Source organism: Microtus oregoni, unplaced genomic scaffold, assembly GCF_018167655.1.
Source record: "Microtus oregoni isolate MIOR12 unplaced genomic scaffold, Mior012 000071F_ref0000514, whole genome shotgun sequence".
Lineage (NCBI taxonomy): Eukaryota > Metazoa > Chordata > Mammalia > Rodentia > Cricetidae > Microtus > Microtus oregoni.
Window position 1 is genome coordinate 8249070 of NW_024543978.1, and position 22047 is coordinate 8271116.

Below are 22047 nucleotides of genomic sequence, written 5' to 3' on the forward strand. Positions count from 1 at the left end.
AAAACATTTAATTGTGGGAAGGGATTCACTTACAGTTTCAGAGGTTCAGTCCATTATCATCATGACAGGGAGCATGGCGGCATGCAGGCAGACATGGTGCTGGAGAAGTAGCTGAGAGTCCTACATCTTGCAGGCAACAGGAAGTCAACTGAGACACTTGGTGGTATCCTGAGCACAGGAAACCTCAACACCCACCCCCACAGTGACATGCTTCCTCCAATAAGGTCGTACCCATTCCAACAAAACCACACCTCAGGTGGTTTTCCCAGGGCGAGGCTTATCCATTGCACTCCGGATGAGATTTCCCCAAATGCGGGGAAACTCGACTGCATAATTTGTGGTAGTGGGGGACTGTGTTCGCGCTCTCCCCTGAAGTAAAGAAGTAAAAAAAAAAAAAGAAAAAGAAAAAAAAATCACACCTCCTAATAGTGCTATTCCCTATGAGATTATGGGGGCCAGTTACATTCAAATTACCATAAACCCTGAAGGTGCACACCACCACCCCATGGGCTGGGATCAGATCAGAAAGAAGGAGAAAGCAAGCTGAGAACCAATAGCCATCCGTTCCGCTTCTATCCAGAAGGTGCTATGTGGCCCCTGCCTCCTGCTCCTGCCAGCAGTACTTCCCACCATGGTCTACCGCACACTCAAACTGGGAACCAAATGAATGCTTTCTTCCTTCAGATGCTTTTTGTTGGGTACTTGGCCAGGGAAATGAGTGGATTAACTAGCTCATTCCTTAGTGAGGCCTGGCTGGAGATGCCCTTCAATACATGCAGAACCACACTTCCTCAACTCCTGGATGGATCTCAGTCACCATGAACCGTCAACGTAGGCAACAAAATTTGACCGGATTATAAGATATTTTCAAACCTCGATCATACCTTTAGCTTTTAGAATAATTTTTTTATTTATTAAAGACACTATTTGCTTTCTACTTGTGGCAGCCACCAATGTCTAGGGTATGTGTCTGCCATGGAGCATGCGTGGAGGTCAGAGGACAACTTGTAGGAGTCAGTTCTCTTTCCACCGTGGGAGTCCTGAGGCTTGAACTCGGGTTGTCAGCTTCGGAGGCAATGAACCTGTACATGCTGAGCCGTCTCGCTGGCCCTGATTTCTATTTCAGATTCACATGGTAAATTGCGAATCCCTTTCCAGGAAATGTATAATGGCACAGGATGGAGACTGTGGAGAATTCAAGTTTGGGGACAGCAGTAAGAGGAAAGGGACACAGACACAGCTGCGTCGTTGGCGTCCGCACAGGCCTGTGACAATCTTCCCTGCATTTCCTTAGCGTCTGCTTTGTTGGCCTGAGCAGTCCTTTATTGCTCCTCGGGGGATGACATCTCAAGTTCCTAGTGATAGCCCTGGAGAGACAAAGACGACCCTGATATGGCAAAGAAGGGAACTCCTTTTCCCAAGGGAAAGATCCATGACTCAAAATGTTCAGCTTGAAACACTGTCCAACGTGCACCAGGGAGGCGGATGGGTGTATGGGTAGCTCAAATGACCCTGGGAGTCAGAAAGATAAGTGCCCAGGAGGCAGAGATGGTTCCATCAGAATGCTTGTATGAGTATGAGGTCCTGAGAGTCCAAGAACTCATGGAGCCAAAAAAAAGAAAAGAAAAGAAAAAAAGAACAAAGCCGGCTGTAGAGACTAAGTTCTTCCATTCCAGCTCTGGGGAGGCAGAGATAGGTCCCTGAAGCTCACTTGTCTAAGCTCCCCTAGTTAGCAAGTTGCGGCCCAGGGAGAGACTCTGTTTTAAAAACCAAGGAGACAGCATCCTGAGGATAACAACCTGAGGGTGTCCTCTGGCCTCCACACACACACGCACACATGTGCATAGCGCCCATACATATAGGCATGCACACATTCAGACAGAGAAGTCAGGAAGGTGCTATGGGGCCTATGACCAATACCTCCACCCAGAGTCTCTGGCTTGAAAGGCCTGCTTACCTCAGCACATTCTAAAGTTTACCTTAAAGTAATCATAATATCTAAGCACTGGATGGGGAAAAACTCATGCATGCTATTCTAAACATTAACGGTCTTTGTAACTTTACTTCATGTAACTATGTCTATTCTAAACTGTATAGTTACTATCTCAAATATAAAATGTAAAACACAAAATGCCCCCTTTATAAACACTCTCTTGCATTCTCACAGGAATGTGGGGTTTCTGATTGCTTTTCAAACTTTCCAAAGGAATGCGGCGTAAGAGAGTCAGTGCTGCTGAACTTAGCTCAAAGGCGTGAGTGTAAAAATGAAGTTAAGTAGCAACAGCTGCTGGGTCCCTCAACTCAGTACTGGAAATCTTGTCACAGTGAGCCGGGGTCCTGGAGAATGGAAGAGGGAACAGAAATCCCAGAAAGTTTGGGAACCCAGAAAGAAAGGAGCCAAAAAAGGAGGAGGAGCAACAAAACCCCAACAGTAAGACAAAGTCTGGGGGGCCAGGTGTTGCAGAATAGTACTCTAACTAGACAAAGATGTGTTACATTTGTTTATGCTGCATTTGTCTAATGATGTAAAGATGTGTTGCTTTGCCTGCCTAAACCACCTGATTGGTTTAGTAAAAAGTTGACCTGCCAATAGCTAGCTAGGTAGCAGAGGGATAGGCAGGGCTGGTGGCAGAGAGAATGTGTAGGAGGAGAAATCTAGGCTAGAGAGGACAGAGTAGAGCCAGCCAGCCAGGCAGCCACCAGTCAGAGTACAACATACAAAAGGAAAGAAAGGTAAAAGGCCCTGAGGCAAAACATAGATGGAAAGAAACAGGTTAATCTAAGTTATAAGAGCTGGTGGGACAAGCAGAAGCTAAGACTGAGCATTCAGAACTAACAATAAGTCTCTGTGTCATGATTTGGGAGCTGGTTGGTGGCCCAAAAGAGAGCCTGCTAGAGCCTTGAGAACCCTAACAGGATGTAAGGAAGGCTGGTGAGAGGATAAGAGGAGGCAGGAGGGGGAGGTGGTAGTGGGTGTGCCCATGCAGCTCTAACCTGGCAACCTGTAAGCAGCAGCTGTGAAGACAGAACAGCTGGTGAGGAGGGCATGTCCTAAAACCTGGGGTGTCATTTTGGTTATATCAATAGTTCCTTTGTGTCTTCTTTAACTTCGTGACTTTTTATGACAATTTTGTTTGTAAAATCTTGAAATCAATTACATCTTAAGACTTCATAATGGTATTTTAAACACATAAGGCATGTATGCTGTCAACCCAGTATCCAACAGGCGTGAACATAGGTGGAGTGAAGACTCTAAATATATATTGTGTGTCTTCAAGCCGGTTATGTAGTTTAAAGATTCTATCATCTTCCACGTTTATATTTCTGTACACACACACACACACACACACACACACACACACACACACACCACACCTTTGAAAGAGATGGGAGTAGTTACATCCCCGTGCATTCACTTTATAGCATGGCCGCAGGTCTCACTTAGGTCTTTATCTTAACATCATAAGATTGCTCCTGCTGGTTTTCTGCTACTGTGGTCAACACCAAGACCAAAAGCAACTTGAGGAAGAGATATTTTATCTTATAGTTTGTAGTCCATGGTTGAGAAAAGCCAGGGCAGGAGTGCAGGGCAGTAATAGAAAGCAGAAATCATGAAGGGGTACTGTTTACTAGCTTGCTCTTTTTGACTTGCTCACCCATCTTTCTTAGACAGCCCAGAACCACCAGCTTAAGGGATGGCACCACCCACAGTGGGCTGGACCCTGATATCAATTAGCAATGAAGAAAATAAAAGGTCTCACAGACATGGCCCCAGGTCAGTGTAGTGTGGGCAATTCTTCAGCTGGGATTCCCTTTTCCTAGGTGACTCTAGGCGTGTGTCAAGTTGTCAAGCTAAAGCTAACAAAGACAAAAACATGGAGATCACAGATGACAAATTGCAAAAAGCCCTTAGGGACACACATGACACAATGGCCAGCACATTGAAGCACATGTAACTCTCATATTTAACCATTGATTGAATAAATGTTTCTGAATTCCCTTTATGAGTTTTTAAAATAAGGTGGTTTGTTCTGTTTTGGTTTAGCAGGGCAAAGGAATTCTGCTGCCTGAGTACCTTTGCGTTTCTCTATCTCTGCTCCACCTTTCCAAAGACTGTCTATCATTTGTCCACTGACTCAAAATAATCATGCAGAAACTATATTATTTGCAATACTGTTTGGCCACTAGCTTAAGCCTATTTTTAACTAGCTCTTATATCCTAAACTGTAGTAGGAGCGGCGGGCTGCTTCCCACCGCCCAGCTCCTGGCCACCAGCTAGCTTTACCCAAAATAATTACACGGAAACTGTATTCTTTTAATCACTGCTTGGGCCATTAGATCTAGCCTCTTATTGGCTAATTCTCACATCTTGATTAACCCATTTCTAATAGTCTGTGTAGCACCATGAGGTGGTGGCTTACCGGGAAAGATTCTAGCCTACATCTGTCTTGGGTCGAAAAATCATGGCGTCTGCCTCACTTCCCTTCTTCCCAGCATTCTGTTCTGTTTACTCCACCTACCTAATTTTCTGTCCTATCAAAGGGCCAAGGCACTTTCTTTATTAACCAATAAAAGTAACACATAGACAGATAACCCTCCTCCATCACTAAATTAACCTATCTCCATTAATCTGTGTCTCACCACGTGACTGTGGCTTACCCAGTAAAGTTCCATCTGGTGTCCTGCATCAGTCTCCTGCCGGGCTACATGTCTTCTCCCTGACTCTACCTACTCTCTCTATTTATCTCTTTCACTCTGGCTTTACTCTATTAAGCCATTGGCCAAAAGCAACTTCTTTATTAACCAATGGCAATAAAACATATTTGCAGCATACATACATCACCTCCCACACCACTCAACAGCAACAAAAAATGGTGAGTGACACCTGAGGACCTGTATCAAGGTTGTTCTCTGGCCTGTCCACACACACACACACACACACACACACAGAGAGAGAGAGAGAGAGAGAGAGAGAGAGAGAGAGAGAGAGAGAGAGGGAGAGAGAGAGAGAGAGAGAGAGAGAGAGAGAGAGAGAGAGCTAGGTAAGCATAGGCAAAGCTCTACACGGAGGAGAATGGCCTGTGTGCTGGGCTGCTAGCAACTACCTTGGAGAACAGTGCTAGCTAGGACATGTTGGATTTCTGGCAGTTTTTCTGCAACCAGCTCCATCCAGATTCTGGATACAGGAGCTGACAACGGAGTGGGTCAGTCAATATTTGAAGACGGGTGGAGATCCTAGGGAGAGAAGATTAAGAGGTGAATCACCTCAGGGGTGTGTTGTGAGCACCTCAAGTCTGTATGCCAAGTGGCTCTGCTCAGTGTCCGGCTTGTCTTCGCCAGGAAGTCCGCGCTGGGGAGGCTCACTGCTGCCTCCACCCAGGGTGTTCTACTCTGCTTACCGTCCATGGTCACCATCCTGAAATTCCTTTCTTTCCGTATGTGTGTGTGGGTTCTGTGTACACGTGTACATTTGAGTATCACATGTCTATGGGTACACACACATGGGGCATGCGTGCATGTGTGTGCATGCATGTGAAGGTCTGTGTTGGCGAGTTTTACATCAATATGTCACAAGCTCTAGTCATGTGAAAGGAGGGAGCTTCAATTGAGAGTAGGCCACCATAAGGTTGGCTGTAGACAACCCTCCAGTCATTATCAGAGGAGTGCACTGCGGTGCCATCCCTGGGCTGGGGGCCTGAATTCTGTAAGAAAACAAGCTGAGAAAGTCATGGGGAACAAGCCAGTAAGCAGCACCCCTCCATGGCCTCTGCATCAGCTCCTGCCTTATTTGCATTCCTGTCACGACTTCCCTGGGTGATGCACTACAATGTGGCAGTGTAAGCCCAATAAACCCCTTCCTCCCCAACTTGCTTTGGTCATGGAGTTCATCGCAGCAATAGTGACCCTGAGACAAGGTCCACGGCTGACCCTAGGCATCTTCCTTGGTCACTCTCCACTTTGTACATTGAGACAGAGTCTCTCATTTGAAGCCAGAGTTCACTGTTTCAGTCTGGTCTGACTCCCAGCTTGCTCTGGGTACTCATTACTTCTGGCCCCACACACTAGGATTGCTGGTGGGCCACCATACCCACCTGGCTTTCACAAGTGTTGTGGGGATCCCAACCCCAGTCCTCACCTTTGCATGGCTGAACCACCTCCCTAGCCTCCTTGAAAGTCTTCTTTCTTTTAAGCTATTTATTTTATTTTTAATTACGTATGTATGTTTTTGTTTGTGTGGATCTGTGTACCTGAGTACAGATATCTAGAAAAATTGAAGATGGGGTCAGGTCCTCCGGAGCTGGAGTTACAGGCAGTGTTGAGCCTCCTAACATGGGTGATAGAAACTGAACTTGAATCCTTTGGAAGAGTCCCAAGCGTGCTTAATCACTGAGTCGTCTCTCCGGGCACCCCTTGGTATTCTTAATAGTGTAATCTATGAGCTGAGGTTGTATAAGTAAAGCTGATGGTGTATAACTTGTGTGTGGGGTGTATGCACAGTGACTGCTCTTACCACCCTTCCACACAAACCACTCAGGGTGCCAACACCATGGGGGTGTTGAGCAAGCCTGGCATTTAGCCTGCTTGTAGGCAAGTCAGTATGATGCCAAACACAGGGGTGGGGGAGGGAAGGAGAATAGGTTCTAAGAACCACAAATGTGGGCTGGAGAGATAAATCAGTTGGTAAAGTGAATCCAATCCCAGGAGTCCATGTGGAACAGCCAAGCATGGTGTTACACACTTGTAGCCCCGCCCATGTGGAACAGCCAAGCATGTTACACACTGTAGCCCCGTCTATGTGGAACAGACAAGCATGGTGCTACACACTTGTAGCCCCCAGCGCTGCAGAGGCAGAAGACAAGTGAATCCCTGGGGCTCTTGGGTCACCTGGTCAGGGCCCAGCCTAATCAGGGAACTCCAAGTTAGCAAAAGGCTCTCTCAAAAGGAGAAGGTGAGCAGCTTTTGAGAACCAGGAGCCAAGGTTGACCTCTGGTCTCTACATACATGCACACACATGTACAAATACGCACAAACAGATGCACACGGATATACACATACATACACATGGCACATACACAAGCTGCTGAGAGAGCCATTGTGAGGTTTCTAGGGTTCCACGCTAGAGGTCCTTGTATTTCAAGCCATCTGCACAGTGTAAAGGAGAAGGGAGGATCCTTATTCACGGCTTAAACTTCTGACTCCGTTTTAACTTGCAGCGACTTGAGCAACCGATGTAACTCACAGATAATGCAGTAGAGGATGTAGACGGAAGGGGAAATCCTGTTCTCGCTCCTTCCGTGGTGCTTCTCCCTGCTTTTGGAACAAGCCTGCCTTGTTTTCTCTTTATACTGTAAACTCCATAGCCGGCAGCTATGGTTGGGATAAGGGGCCCCTAGAAAGCCCCAAGGTACCAGCTTGTTCCCCACTCTGGTGCTATGGGAAGTGCCATGACCTTGAGGAAGTAGGGTCTTTACACGAGGGGGCAGAGGGCAGTATGGCGGGCTTACTAGCCCTTCAATCTTTGGGAACCCATCTGCAAGGGGGATTATGGGTTCCCTCCTTGTCTCTTCCTCTTGCTCTTCACTTCCTGCCCTCCTCAGCCACTCCATCCCGCTATGCATGCTTCTCGAAGCACTGGGGCCATTTGATCATGAACTGAACCCAAGTCATGGTCCAAACTGAACCTTTTCTCTCTATAAGCAACCCCCCTCTGGCATTTTGCTGTAGGGACACGGGGCTGGTAACTCACCAGGAACCCTCACTACAGCTGCTGTAGGGATGCGGGGCTAGTAACACACCAGGAACCCACACTACAGCTGCTGACTGAAGCACTGAGCACTGAGTGCCAGCCTACCACCTGCTGGAACTGAGAGGCCAGCCTCAGTGAGCATCCTCAGCCAGAGTCAGGCAGCTCTTAGCTCTGGAACCTTGCCCTTGGAGTCTCCTTCATCTCCTGCACTTTCCAGTGGACTGTGAAGTCAGATTCAAAAGGAATGTGGAGCTCTCACAGCCAGGAGAACATTCAGGGAGTTGGTGACTCACTCCGGAAGAATTGAGGTCTGAGCCAGCACCAGGATAGAGGCTTGCATGGCACAGAGTGCCCTGAGGGCCACTCTGCAGGGGGTTTCTTGCATGCCTGGGGCATAGTCCTGAGCTGAGTGCTCCGGATTGGAAATTGAGTTTACATCAATCCTGTGTGACATTTCTGCTGCTTTCTGGCTCTGACTTCAGCACTCAAAGGCTGCAACTGTCCTTAGCCAGCAAGACTCGTGTCCTGTGAGTTTAGTGTTTATGTTGTTAGGACTCTGTGTCAGGTAACAATAAGCCCAGGTAGGCGAGGAGCCCCACCCACCAGCCTGTGTGTGTGTGTGTGTGTGCGTGTGTGTGTGTGTGTGTGTGTGTATCCTGATGCAGGGCAAACAGTCATGATGAGCGCCTGCATGACTGTGTTATTGACTGAAGCTACAGTAATAACTGGCTTGCATTTCTCTTGAATGTTTTCCCAGGAGTGTCCTTAACGCATTCCCTCTTGCCCTGGCCATCAGGAAGCTCAGAGTCGTGACTGGGAGACTCCTCAGCAAGTCTGTAAATAACACATACACTTACATTTTGTGTCCCTCCTCATCCCTGTGTGTCCTCCTCACTCCAGCTCTCACGTTTATGGCGTACATCCTGGCGAGACCCTTTAACTCGGTGCACACTCTAGCTGTCTAGGCTTGAGGATGAAACTCGTTGGTAGAGCGGCTTGTCGGGCTTGCACAAAGCCCTGAGTTCCATCTCTTGAGTCCTGTAACTTGGATGTGGAGGTGCATGTGCATACCTGGAGTCCTAGCACTGAGGAGGAGGAGGCAGGAGGATCAAATGATGTCCTTAAACTGAACAAGACCCTGTCTCAAACAAGCAAACAAAAATTCCTGTAGTGACTTTCTGGCCAGTAATGTCACATTGTTACAACAATAAGCCACTCTTTGTCTAAGTGGCTTCTGGTGTTCAGATCTTTCACAGGACTAGGTATTGTGCCGTGTGTGTGTGTGTGTGTGTGTGTGTGTGTGTGTGTGTGTGGTATGTGTGGTGTGTGTATGCAGTGTATGTGTGTGCAGTGTGTGTGTTTGTGTATGTGGCATGTGTATGTGTGTAGTGTGTGTATGTGCGGTGTGTGTGTGTGCAGTATGTGTGCGGTATGTGTGGGGTGTGTGCAGTGTATGTGTATATGCGGTGTGTGTTTGTGTGTGGTATGTATGTGTGTGGTATGTGTGCAGTGTGTGTGGTGTGTGTGTGTGTGTGTGGTATGTGTGTGGTGTGTGTACAGTGTGTGTGTGGGGTGTGTGTGTGTGTGTGTGTGTGTAGGAGGGGGGCATCCCCTAGTGAGGTGGTCAGATTATGGGGGAAATGGCACCCTGGAACCAGTGCTGGTAAAAGAACACAGAGCTGCAGACCCTCACAGAGCATCCTCTCCCTGCTCTTACTGTGATGTACACTTGTCACAGAGAGTTGCTGCATCCCAGATCACGGGGCCAAGGGCACTGCATGAGATGCTCCAAGTGCCCGGGAGGCATGAATGTAAGAGAATTTAGGCGCTGTTTTTTACTGGGAGGAGAGGCACCTGGATCCAGGAAGAGACGCGTTTCCACGGGGCAGGCAGGGGAGGGGAGGACTCCTCCCAGGCGCGTGTTTGTCCTGCTCTGTGTATTCAGCCAGCAGGCCCGACAAGGAAGCAAAGGGCAGGGGGCCAGGCTCTGCACTTAGTCTGGTACTGGGCAGCAGCAGCTGGAGACGCAGGACCCTGAACAGAAACAACTGCTGGAAACAGCAGGGGACCCAAGATACTCCCAGCAGCAGCTCAGCAGGTAACCACCTTCCAGGGTCTTGAAGCTTTGTTGGGGTGTCTGTTGCTTGTGCTGGGGGTGAGATAAAGGCTGGGGAGTCAAGGGTTGAATGTGAGCCGCCCACCCCCATCTCTCACTCATTTGCTGTGTGGTCTTGGTTTGCAAGACCTTTGGTTTTACAATCTGGGAAATGGGCTTAAGATTGTGCTTCCTAAAATCTTTTGTGGCCAAGTGGGCTGTGTTGGATAGAGAGCAACATAAGTCACTCCTGTCTGTAGGACCCTGGAGGGTCATCGAAGATTGGGGACCAGGGTCAGAGCAAGAATCTCACAGCCAAGCAGACTTCAAATCTGTGGCTAAGGACATTGACTAAAGACCTAAGAAGACAGGCAAAGGGACTCTCAAAGTATTGTATGTGAATTTGGCTCTATCTATGATCGTGTTGACATTCATGGTGACACACACTGAGGCGGGTACTGGGTTCAAATCCCTGGGTATTTGTGTCACCCTCTGAACCACTCCCCTACCCCGAAGAAGCATGATGCTCAGAGGGTGGTCTCAACCCTATCACAAGCTGGCCAGGTGCCCTGAGAGCAGGTTCCTTCAGCCTTATGGGCCTCAGTTTCCTTCTCTGTAAAATGGGCATCACCACAACTCTGAACTCAGAGGATAAATGTACATGAACACTCATCGCTAGCCTCAACTATGGGTCTGTTCTTGGTGTCAGCATCGCGTCTGCTTCCCAAGGGAGAGAAGGACAGACAGTGGAGAGAGGTGGGAGCTGGTCCTAAAGCCGTAGGGGCGATGCTGCGGGTCCCAGTGACAGCCAGAAGGAGGGAAACTGTCCACAGGGGGCATTGAAAGACTCAGCCATCAAGATCAGCTAAAGCCAGGAGCTGTGGTGCTCAAGAGGCAGAGGCAGGAGGACCACCACAAGTTTGAGGCCAGCCTGGTTCCTATGGCAAGTGCTAGGCCAACTGATAGAATACGGTGAGACCTTGTTATAAATAGATGGAGATGGGCTGGAGAGATGGCTCAGCAGTTCAGAACACCTGTTGTTCTTACAGAGGACCTGGGTTCTGTTCACAGCACCCAGCTGACAGCTCACAATCATGGTATCATTCTTCTTCTGGCCTCTGTGAGCACACACACACATAGGCAAACATGCACATAAAATAAAAATACTTTTTTAAAATAATTGAAACCGATAAAAAGATCAATTACATTTTAAGACAAACTTCTCAAAGTGAAAATTAATCCAAGACATCCTTGATTAACAAAAATCTCAAGTCACTCAGTAAAGATAAGCTCAGTGACAGCATTAATCTTGATTTTAAAAATTGTGTTGAAGGTGTTGGGATGTAACTCAGTGGTAGAAAACTTACGTAGCAAACATGAGGCCCTGGGTTCCATTGTCAGCGCTACAGAAAAAACTAAATAAATAAAAGAACAGAAGGCTCTCACCTGTGACGTAACTCTTGGGAGGCTGAGGCGGGCAGATTGCAGTGAGCTGGAAACCAGGCTGAGTCACACAGTGTATCAGCCTGCACTGTAGCAGGAGATACTTTCTCAGAAAAGGAAAGAAAACTGTTAACCCTGGTTCATCCGGACGCCTGGGAACCCTGGTTCTTCCTGATGCCTGAGAACCCTGGTTCATCCTGATGCCTAGGAACCCTGGTTCTTCCTGATGCCTGGGAACCCTGGTTCATCCTGATGCCTAGGAACCCTGGTTCTTCCTGACGCCAGGGAACCCAGGTTCATCCTGATGCCTAGGAACCCTGGTTCTTCCTGACGCCTGGGAACCCTGGTTCATCCTGATGCCTAGGAACCCTGGTTCTTCCTGACGCCTGGGAACCCTGGTTCATCCTGATGCCTGTGGTGCCTGCCTGTCCCCACACCTGAAGCCACTTCACTGGCTCACCCTGGTTCCAGCCCTACTGTGATCTGAGCCAGCTGTCCTCAGCCCTGGGGCGTGTATTTTACTTCCCTAACAAGAGAAGGTGTGTACACGGTACTGGTTTCAACCCAGGTGGAGTGGAAGGAAGAGCCCAGCTCTGAGCCACAGAAACTTCTTTTATACTTTATTTTTCTGAAAGAACCCTAAGACCCCTGGAAGCATTTCTGGTTTGGTTTGAGTGTTTTGACAGCCTCACTATGAAGCCCAGGCTGGTTCCAAACTCAGAATCCTCCTGCCGTAGCTCCCTGAATGCTGGGTTTACAGGCCTACACCACGGAGTCAGGCGTCCTGGTTAAGTGTTCTCTTTAGGGAAGAGGGTATGTGTTCTAGGCAGCAGTGGGGATGCCAAGGCTGACGCTTGCTGCAGGGGGACAGACAGACAGCTCTCAGGAGGACCACCTCTCAGGCTCTGCTCTTGCTGGTGTCCTACACAGTGCCTGGCAGTGGCAGTGGCTTCTATACTTCAACCCAACCCTGTGCAGACAAGTGACTGAAATCTGCTGAGTTCTCACAGACCTAGGTTCGAACCCAGTCTCTGTCTCTCTGTAGCCTTCTTCTTCCTTCTCCATTTAACCAACAAGCAGGATGGATGCAGGAAGGAAGGATGCAGGAAGGACAGACAAGGTGCAGTCTTCTTAGTGATCACTGCTTATGGGGAGGGGCTGCATATAGGACCAAGCCTTGGTTTCTTCTCTACAGAACAGGGAACCAGCGCTTTTGGAAGGGAAGCAAACATCTGGAATTGGGGGCAGGCTATGTGAGGTTAGCAGAACCTGCAGTGAACTGCAGGGTGCCACTCCCTTCTGCACTCACGTTGTGGCTGCCCAGGCTCTAAGAAGGAGAGCTGCAAGCCTGGGTGCCCAGGTAGGCTAGTGCTGGTCCTGCACAGTGCACCAAATGCTTCCAGTTCATGGCACCTTGGGGTGCCATACACAGATGATTAGAGATGGGCTAAATTAATATGTGAGAATTAGCCTAGAAGAGAATGGGCCAAGCGTGTTTAAATGAATAATACAGTTTGTGTGTTGTTATTTCGGGCATAAGCTAGCCGAGCGGGCGGCTGGGGTGCTTGGGTGCTGGGGACGCGGCCCCGCCGCCCCTAATACTACAATAGAGGGCTTGCCTAATATGCTTGAGGCCCCCGGCTTCAATCCCCAGTACTAAGAAGAGAGAGATAGAACAGAAGAAAAGACCAGGAAGCTGTCCACCTTCTAGAAGCAGTCACTGTATACACAGAAGCAGTGGTGTGGACCAGAAGCAGTACATGTGTCACGGAACATTCCTAGACATCCAGCAAGAAGCCCCTCCCCTGGACTCCAGGCATCCCACGCAGGGCTGGGGGTAAGGAATTCAGAGAGGGAGCATGTCTATCCTGAGCCCCATACCGGAAGCAACCTTAACCACTGTGCACAGCCCCCTGAAGGTAGCGGCCGAACCCCCAGCATTGTGCCAGGCACCCAGGAAGGTGGATCTAGATGATGGGGCTGAACACGGAGGGTCCACTCTCATGGTTCACCAGCCATACTGACCTTGCTTTGGGGACTGGGAAAGAGGCTAACGCTGCCCAGAATGCCAGGCTGGCCATGTTGGCCCCACTCTCAGCGGAGTGGTGGGTGGCTTGTGGTTTGGCTGCATTCCAGTGCATTGATCAAAGGTGTTTCCTGTTTGCAGGGTGACTAATTCTGTCACCATTCCACCCTTCCAGGCCCTCCCCTTGCACCCACAGTCATTTAGCTGCCTCCCGGGAGGAGGTGCTCAGAAATACTCTTTTGCTATGGCAGACTTGAGGGATGTGAACCTTTATTCCCATCCCAGGAGCGGGGATCACTGCTAATCCACAGCTGAAATGGGGAGCAAGAGTACAGCCATGGCTGTCAATCAAGAGGTTTCCTTAGCAACACTCAGAGTGGCACGTTCCATGAATCAGAACCCAGAGCGGCTGAGCTCAAGGCATTATGGCGAGAAATAGAGATTATTCGTGATAACTGCTTGCTTCAGTAATGTTCATGACATTGGTAATCACTGACTATTTTATTTATGCACCCAAGTCCCGTGGAGGTCAAGACACACATGGAGACTTTATGAGTGTCTGTGTGTGTGTGTGTGTGTGTGTGTGTGTGTGTGTGTGTGAATACCAGAGGCCAATCTCAAGAGTCATTCTTTAGATGTTAACTATCCTGTTTTTTTGTTTTTGGTTCTTATTTATACCTGTATATCATATGTGTCTGGTGCCCACAGAGACTAGAAAAAGGCATTAGATCCCCTGGGATTGGAGTTACAGACAGTTGTGAACCACCATATGAGTGCTGAGTATTGAACCAATCTGCAAGAGTGTTTTTTGAGACAGGGTCCCTTGCTGGTCTGGAGTTCACACAGCAGGCTAGATAGGCTGACTAGTAAGCCCAAATATGTGTGTGTGTGTGTGTGTGTGTGTGTGTGTGTGTGTGTGCGCGCGCGCGCGCATGTGTGAATGTGTGCATGTGTGAGTGTGGGTGTTTCTTCCCCTCCTCAGTGCTGGGATATATGCCCAGGTATATGCCTGTCTCTCCATCCTCATTGCTGGGATATATGCCCAGGTATATGCCTGTCTCTCCATCCTCAGTGCTGGGATATATGCCCAGGTATATGTCTGTCTTCCCTTCCTCAGTGCTGGGATATATGCCCAGGTATATGCCTGTCTTCCCCTCCTCAGTGCTGGCATTGGGGGTGCACATTACTGCAGCCAGCTACATGTGGAATTACTGGAGACTGAACACAGGCCTCATGCTTGTGTTGCAAGCATTTCACCTCCAGAGCCACCCACAAACCCTTTCGTCTGCTCAGGCTGCAAAAACAAAAACATCACCCTCCTGCCAGCTGTTAGTAGATGTTATTTCCAGTCATCCAAAGGCTCCCTTCAACCTTCAGGTCTTTGTTTCTGTTGTACTTATATCTGCCAGTAGGTGGCAGTAAACCTTTTGTTTTGGTTTGATTTAAATGCTGCTGTATAAAACAGTTGATGGACAGGCTAGGACAGCTTTAGATGGGAACATTCTGATTGCTGGAGAAAAACCGTGTTGTCTGATTCCAGGTGATCTCAGCAAAAAGTCCTGCATTTCCCACTGTTTGCTCCTCATGGCCCTGAAGTTGCAGAAAGACTAAAGTATAAAATGGAAGGTTCAGGAAACCTCAACTCTGTGAGATGAAAAGGCATGTCTCCTGATTGTGGGGATCACACATCTCCCAGCCAAGATATTCCCTAACCTTAAACGTGTACTGAAAGCAGTTGCCAAGGGGCTGGGGAGATGGCTCATTGGCCGAGTGCTCTCACACAGGTGTGAGGATTTGAGTTCAGATTCTCACACTCAAGCAAAAAGTTCCATGTGAGGGCATCCCGGCACCGGGTGATAACCGCAGAAAGATTGCTGAGGCCTGTTCTCCAGTCCAGCTGATCTGGGGAGTCCAGGTTCAGTTCAGACTCTGTCTCAAAAATGGGGTGGAGACAATTGAGAAAGTCACCCAGATGTGAACCTCTGACCTTCGACACACGCACACACACACACAGACAGGCACACATACGTTCACAAGGCCCCACAGTGGCTGCTAAGTAAGCTCTAGCTTGGATTGATCAATTGAGCTGACAAGTCTACAAACCCCATTGTTGGATTGTTAAATAACATTGTTTAAGCTTGTACAAAGCTAAATTTGGAATTTGGATAGAGCCATTATGTATGTCCTGTGTATCAATGTATTTTTGTGTATGTATGTTTATGCATGACCTTTTACAAGATATTCAACCCACATACCTCAGTTTCTTCATCTGCAAATTCAGGACAATATTCTCACAGTCCTGCTGATATGTTGCAAGGGGTCAATGAGTTTTCCTCGGAGCGAAACTTCTAGATGGGGTCTCCACAGGGACCGCCCTCAGCAAATGCTGCCCCTGTCAGCATTTTTTCATGACTGTGCTTGCCTGAGCTCTACCTTGCCCTGCCACAATGATAATGCTCTGGAGACACTAGGCTCCTCCCTTGCTCTTCCAAGGGACCTGGGTTTGATTCCACATTACATGATGGCTCCCAATTCTGTAACTCCCATTCTAGGGGATCCTGAGCCCTCTTCTGGCCCCTGAGGACACTGCTTGCACACAACACACAGACACCGTGTGTGCAGGAAAACACACCCATACACATAAAATAAAAATTAATAAACCTTTCTTTAAAAAAATATTTTTAAAATGGTACCCAAGAAATGAGGATTTTTTTCACCCAAGAATTTCATTGTGGAGAAAAAGGCTGAAGCCTGGTGCCAGACTGCAGTCAGTAAAGGGGGCTTGTCTCTGCAGCTTGGCTTCGGAAGCAAATGTTCAGACTTAGGTTTCTCTTTTTTGTCTATTGAAGGAAGAATGGGCAACCAAATGAGTGTCCCGCTGAAAACAGACGTCCAGGAGAAAGAACCGGAAACAGACACTTACAAGGTAACAATCTCAGTCACTGGCACATAGGTACCAGAAAGCAGAGTCCAAAGGACTCTACTCTGCCTTCTCAGGGCTCACTGAGGAGATGAGGTGTGAGGGCCCCTGCTGTCACTGTTGGTCCTAGAATCTACCAAGGAGCTGGGGAAAACTTCAGGTCCAGTGTGTAGGGCTCTGGAGAGGTTGCAAGCATGAGACCCTGAGTTCTGACCCCCGGTACCCATGGTGTGTCAGCACAGAGATATGAGGGTCCCAGTGTGACCTCTGACACACACACACACACACACACACAACACACACATGTATGAGCACACATCCACCACAAACACAGACTCTGAAACTCTATATAAAACAAGCAATTTGAAGAAATGGTCATCTATGACACTGGTGCCTTCAGTGACCTATACAGGTGATAGCCAGCGAGCCAAGTTAGTAGCTACTTCAAGATCGGTTGGCTTACAAAAGCGGACTTTTTTCTCAGTGTCCTCCTAGGGACACTGGACAGTATCTGAAGATAATTTTAATTTTTTTAAATATTTATTTATTCATTATGTATATAATATTCTGTCTTTGTGTATGCCTGCAGGCCAGAAGAGGGCACCAGACCTCTTTACAGGTGGTTATGAGCCACCATGTGGTTGCTGGGAATTAACTCGAGACCTTTGAAAGAGCAGGCAATGCTCTTAACTGCTGAATCATCTCTCCAGCCCCTGAAGATGGTTTTAAGAGTCAACTCAGGAAGGGGTTGTTTCTGACATGTGGTGCATATGCATACAGGCCACAATTGCCACCAACTGTCCTACAGTGCACAGGACACACACACACTTAAGAGTTACCTAGCCCAAATGCCCATAGTGCTAAGGTTGGCAACCCTGGCTATATTTTAGTGGTTCAAGACTGATCTCTAGGAAACGCCTGAAATCACAGCATCTGACTTCCTCCATAGAACGATTTAATGGAAATTATGTGGAAATGAGAGTGTATGGGAGTACTTTCAGTGCTCCTTGATAATGGCACACACAGTACTGAATAGTTAGGGCTCTCTCTTAAAAGATGCCTGTCAAGAGCTGAGGCCAAAGCACTAGGGAGTTAGATCAGTTGGTCATGTATTTACCTTACAAACACAAGGACTTGAATTTGATTCCTAGAGCCCACATTAAAAATAAAATAAAAAAGGCAGACTTGTACATTTATACATAGCAATTCTGAGGAGGTGGAGACAGGCAGATCCATGGGACTTGTGGGCCTGCTCATGTAGATGACTCGGTGAGCTCCAAGTCACTAAGCCACTGTCTCCAAACAGTGGATGTGACCAGAGCAACAACACCTGAAGCTGTCCTGTCCACAAGCATGCACACACATACATGTGCACACACGCACATGTGCATCTACATACACACATAAACATACACACACAGACAGTGAACTTAGCCTGCCGGTCACTGAGTTGCCATAGATTCTTGCTCGGTTCCCTATTAGACAGTGTCTTTGGGGCCTTGGCACCCCACACGTGCTGTGGGGTTTGCTGCCCTGCATGAGACTGATGAGGGGAAGCGTGAACCAGGAGTGCTCTTCCAATGACAGGAATCCAGCCTGAGTGAGTCTTTTTGCTACTCCAAAGCTGGATAAAAGACTGGCAGTTTCTGCAAACACAGCCTTTGAGTTTGACATTGAAAGGTGCTCCTGTAGCCTTGAGGGTCTTCCGTGAGTTTCTGCCTTCCAAGACCTGACCTCCAAGACCTGACCACCAAAACCAACTCTTCTGTTGCAGGTGATTTCGGACAATGAGTGTGTTCAGAATGGGAACCCGGTGATGGTGTCCACCCACGTGACCCAACACTATGATGAAGGTCAGTGCTGGGTGGGAAACGGCTCTGCCGGGGTGTGAGGTCACCTGTGTCCCTGTTTACAGTGGACAGAACAAGGGTGGAACCACAGCTTTGCCTCGAAAGCTCACATGCTCATTTCCTGGGGTGACAGAACCCTGGGCCCACACTGGGTGCTTACCCATGGGAAGCTGCCTGCCTGAGGGTGTTAGAGCCAGAATCTAGTTCTCATCAGTCTGTTGTCCTCTGAGTCCTGGAGAGGACCTAATTCAGGCCGTTCTGACTCAAGGTTGGCTGGCTCCTCCCTGGATCACCACGACATCTCTAAATACACTTGGATACACGTGGCAGCTGGGCACGGCTTTCCAGCAGATTAGAACACGTGATAAAGAGGGAGTCCCAAGGGTCTGGCTTTGGGGTCGGCATACTTGACTTAGAAGCCCCACTTGGCAGCTCATTGCCTGTGTCACGTGGTACAACAAGGCGTGAATCTACTGCGGTTTATGACCATCTGATGGCTGATCCGGCCTCACCTCCCTGCCGCAGACAGGGCTGACTTCGGAGAACTGGAAGACAAGAAACCTCAGACATCCCAGAGGATCAGAGTTACAGGGGATGAACCAAAACCCTCCCACATACTTCCAGACTGACCGAATCAATAGTCCTTATAGGAAAATGAGCTGTTCTGGGGCTAGAGAGATGGCTCAGTGGTTAAGAACACCTGCTGTCCTTTCATAGGATATGGGTTCACTGTCCAACACTCACATGGTGGTTCACAGCCATCTAAAATGCTAGTTCTAAGATTCCGATGCCTTCTCTGGTCTCCATGGGCTCCGGCATGCCTGTAGTGTACACGCTTACACAGACACACACATACACATTTAAAAAGATGAAGTATTGTACTTTTCGCTTCATAAGTTGTTGGCTACCGAAATACCACAGTCCCGCTGATATCTGACAGTTCTTCCCACCAGGTAAGGCGAGAGGAAGTCAGCTCCCAGCTTACCTTGTCACGAAAAGCAAGAAAGATGAGATGGCGCTAAGCCCAGAGATCCCAGGAAGGAAAGTCACAGAGGCTTTTAACCATTGCGGAAGATAATTGCTCTCTGGGTTTGTCAAAGTGCTTTAACCATTGTGGATGATAATTGGCTTGCTTTTGTTTTATTTTGTTTTTGCAAAAGCCAGGGCACATGTCCCCTCGGGGACTGTAAGGCAGGGATTCACATAACGCCACACTGTATGAACGGAGAGAATGCTGCTGCAGTTTAATTAACATTTTGTTCCTTAATCACAAAAACGTGCTTTAAAAAGACACATCTGTTCTCCAGAGAGGCACCTGAGTCACCTTCACACTGAAACAGGCTTGAAGTTTGGGATAGAAGCCAAGGAGGCAGGGAGTGAGCACCAGGGACAATAAAGGAATAGGGTGGGTGGGGAGGATGTACCGGACACACAGGAACCTGTCTTCTATGTTGTCATATCATAGGGAGGTTGACTCAGACGAGTGTGTGATTTGTGTCTGGGTTCGTGTGAAAAGAATAAAGGTTTTTATCCCCTCACCTGGGACCACAGCATCCTCATTAAGAAGGCATGCACTGGGGTGCAATGTATATCTGCAAGGGGTGTACTTAGGAAGCCACGAGCATTGCAGGTGAGGGCCAGTAAGGTGCACATCAGTGTTCTACCCCTCCCAAATGGTGTCACTCTGCCCCCTGTGAGCATGGTGCCTTAGCTATGGGTGACCAAAAGAAGGCTTGCTGAGTGGGTGAGATGGAAATGGTGGTCCTGAGGTATTCAGAGAGGTCTAATGCCATCTGATGGCCATTACAAAGAAAGAAGCAAGAGGGGCAGAGCTGGGAAAGAAGACGTGACATTGGGAGCAGATGCCAAAGGAAGGGAGAGAAGGGGGGAGGAAGGAAAGAGGCGGAAAGAGAGAGGGAGAGAGAGACTTAAAGATGGGCGCTGGTAGATTTGACTGTGGAGAAGGAGACCATAGGCTAAGCAGTAAACAGCCTCAGAACAGGTTTGAAAATGTCTAGACACAAGCCGGGCGGTGGTGGCGCACGCCTTTAATCCCAGCACTCGGGAGGCAGAGGCAGGCGGATCTCTGTGAGTTCGAGACCAGCCTGGTCTACAAGAGCTAGTTCCAGGACAGGCTCCAAAACCACAGAGAAACCCTGTCTCGAAAAACCAAAAAAAAAAAAAAAAAGAAAATGTCTAGACACTGGCCCACTTTTGTGACCTTCTGAACTGTAAGATACCGGTGTTGTGTTAAGGCCCAGATTTTGTGGCCATTTGGTGCCCCAGTGAATGTAAGCATTGCAGTCTAACTAACTTGACTTGGGGCCTGGGGTGTCAGCTCTGCGGCGTGCTGGCTGTATAATAGTGGGTGCAATTGGCACTGTCCAAGATTGACCTGTAAGACAGGGGTCATGCCATTCTCTCCGGCCTTAAGAGGGCTGTAAGGATGGCAGTTAGGAAGGATGAACTTGAGACGGAGGAGGGGAGGCCAACTACAGGCAATGTAGTCTGCAGTGCCAACCTTTGTCACTGGCTACCCTTGATGAGTCTATCTTTTTTTAAAAAAAATTATTTAATTTTATATGCATTGGTATGAGGGTGTCAGATCCCCTGGAACTGGACTTACAGACAGGTGTAAGTTGCTGGGAATTGAACCCAGGTTCTCTGAAAGAGTAGCCAGTGCTCTTAACTGCTGAGCCATCTCTCCAGCCTGGATGAATCAATCTTACCTGACCAGATCTTCCCTCTTGGGTATTTATTCTCAAAACTTCACAGATCTTTGGGGGAAATAAAAATGCCCCCATTTCTTTCTTTCTTTGAATCTGTTCTAGCAAATTTATCCTCTGTAAGAGGAAAAAGTGTCTGTTCTCACAGCTGAGGGATGGCAGATCATGGCACGTGACTGATCTGCCGGAGCGTGTCATTTCTCGGAAGCTGATACCTGTCTCTGTCACACACGGCTAAGACATTTCTTAGAATTAATATCTTCCTTTCCATCCCTCGTCAATTGTCCTTAAAGGAAGAACTGTCTAATTTTGTATCTTTAAAACACACGTGTGTATCTGTACACACATGGATGGGATCGATTTAGTGAAGGGAAAAATCCTGACTCAAGTAAGGAAGGTTTCTGCTGATAAGATAATGAGCGAGGATTTGCCAGTTTTCATCCTTGAGGAATTCTCCCCAGACAATGCCCCAAATCACAGCCGCCGCCTGGCAGAGGAAAAATGATGGGGCCTGGGCAGAAGCTAATCCATGTATTCCCTTGGCAGCCGCCATTTCCAACTGCTCTGTCTGTGTTTGCTTTGGGTTTTGCTGTTGTTGCGGCTCATTCTGACCTTGAGGTCACAACCCCCCTATGTCACCCTACGGTAGCTGGGGTTATAGGCTTTAACACAGTGCCGAGCTACTACTACAATTTTTAAAATGCTTGAATGAGTTGGATAAAAGTCTGGTAGGGGATTGGGGCTCAGTCAGTAAAGTACAGGGACCTGAGTTGATCCCCAGAATCCACGTTTGTCTTTCTTTTTTGTTTGTTTGTTTATTTTTTAAGGCTGGCATGATGTCATATGCTTATAATCCCAGCACTGGGGAGGTAGAGAGACAGATCCCTGGGGCTCACTGGCCAGTCAGCCAAGCCTACTTGGCAAGGGAGATCTTGTCTCAAAATAGCAAGAAAGATAATGCTAGGGAAATGATACCCCAGGCTATCCTCTAGTTTGCATGCACGTGCACACCCATATACATACATGCACTGCACACCCATATACATGCACGCACGGCACACACGTATACATGCATGTATTGCACACCCATATACATGCATGCACCACCTCACATACACCTGGATACACGTGAGAATACACACAGGATTAATCAATTAATTTAAATTTTTTAAAATTAAGCTCCTGAGAGCAAAGGGTTTCTTGTCATTTGGTATAACATACCAGAGCTCAGCACACACAA

General features: G+C 48.1%; 1 protein-coding gene and 1 pseudogene across 12 annotated transcripts in view; both read left to right on the forward strand.

Annotated features, from left to right (window-relative positions):
• Positions 1-247: 247 nt before the first annotated feature.
• Positions 248-372, forward strand: LOC121440915 (annotated as a pseudogene).
• Positions 373-9731: 9359 nt separating this feature from the next.
• The window catches only part of Bcas1 (brain enriched myelin associated protein 1), a 78764-nt gene continuing 66448 nt past the window's right edge, over positions 9732-22047 (forward strand). For all 12 annotated transcript variants that reach the window (XM_041641703.1, XM_041641705.1, XM_041641710.1 and 9 more), the window contains exons 1-3: positions 9732-9845; positions 16161-16237; positions 18006-18084. In XM_041641703.1, coding sequence (XP_041497637.1) covers positions 16166-16237; positions 18006-18084 — 151 coding nt within the window. In that variant the 5' untranslated portion in view covers positions 9732-9845; positions 16161-16165. The remainder of the gene's footprint in view (positions 9846-16160; positions 16238-18005; positions 18085-22047) is intronic.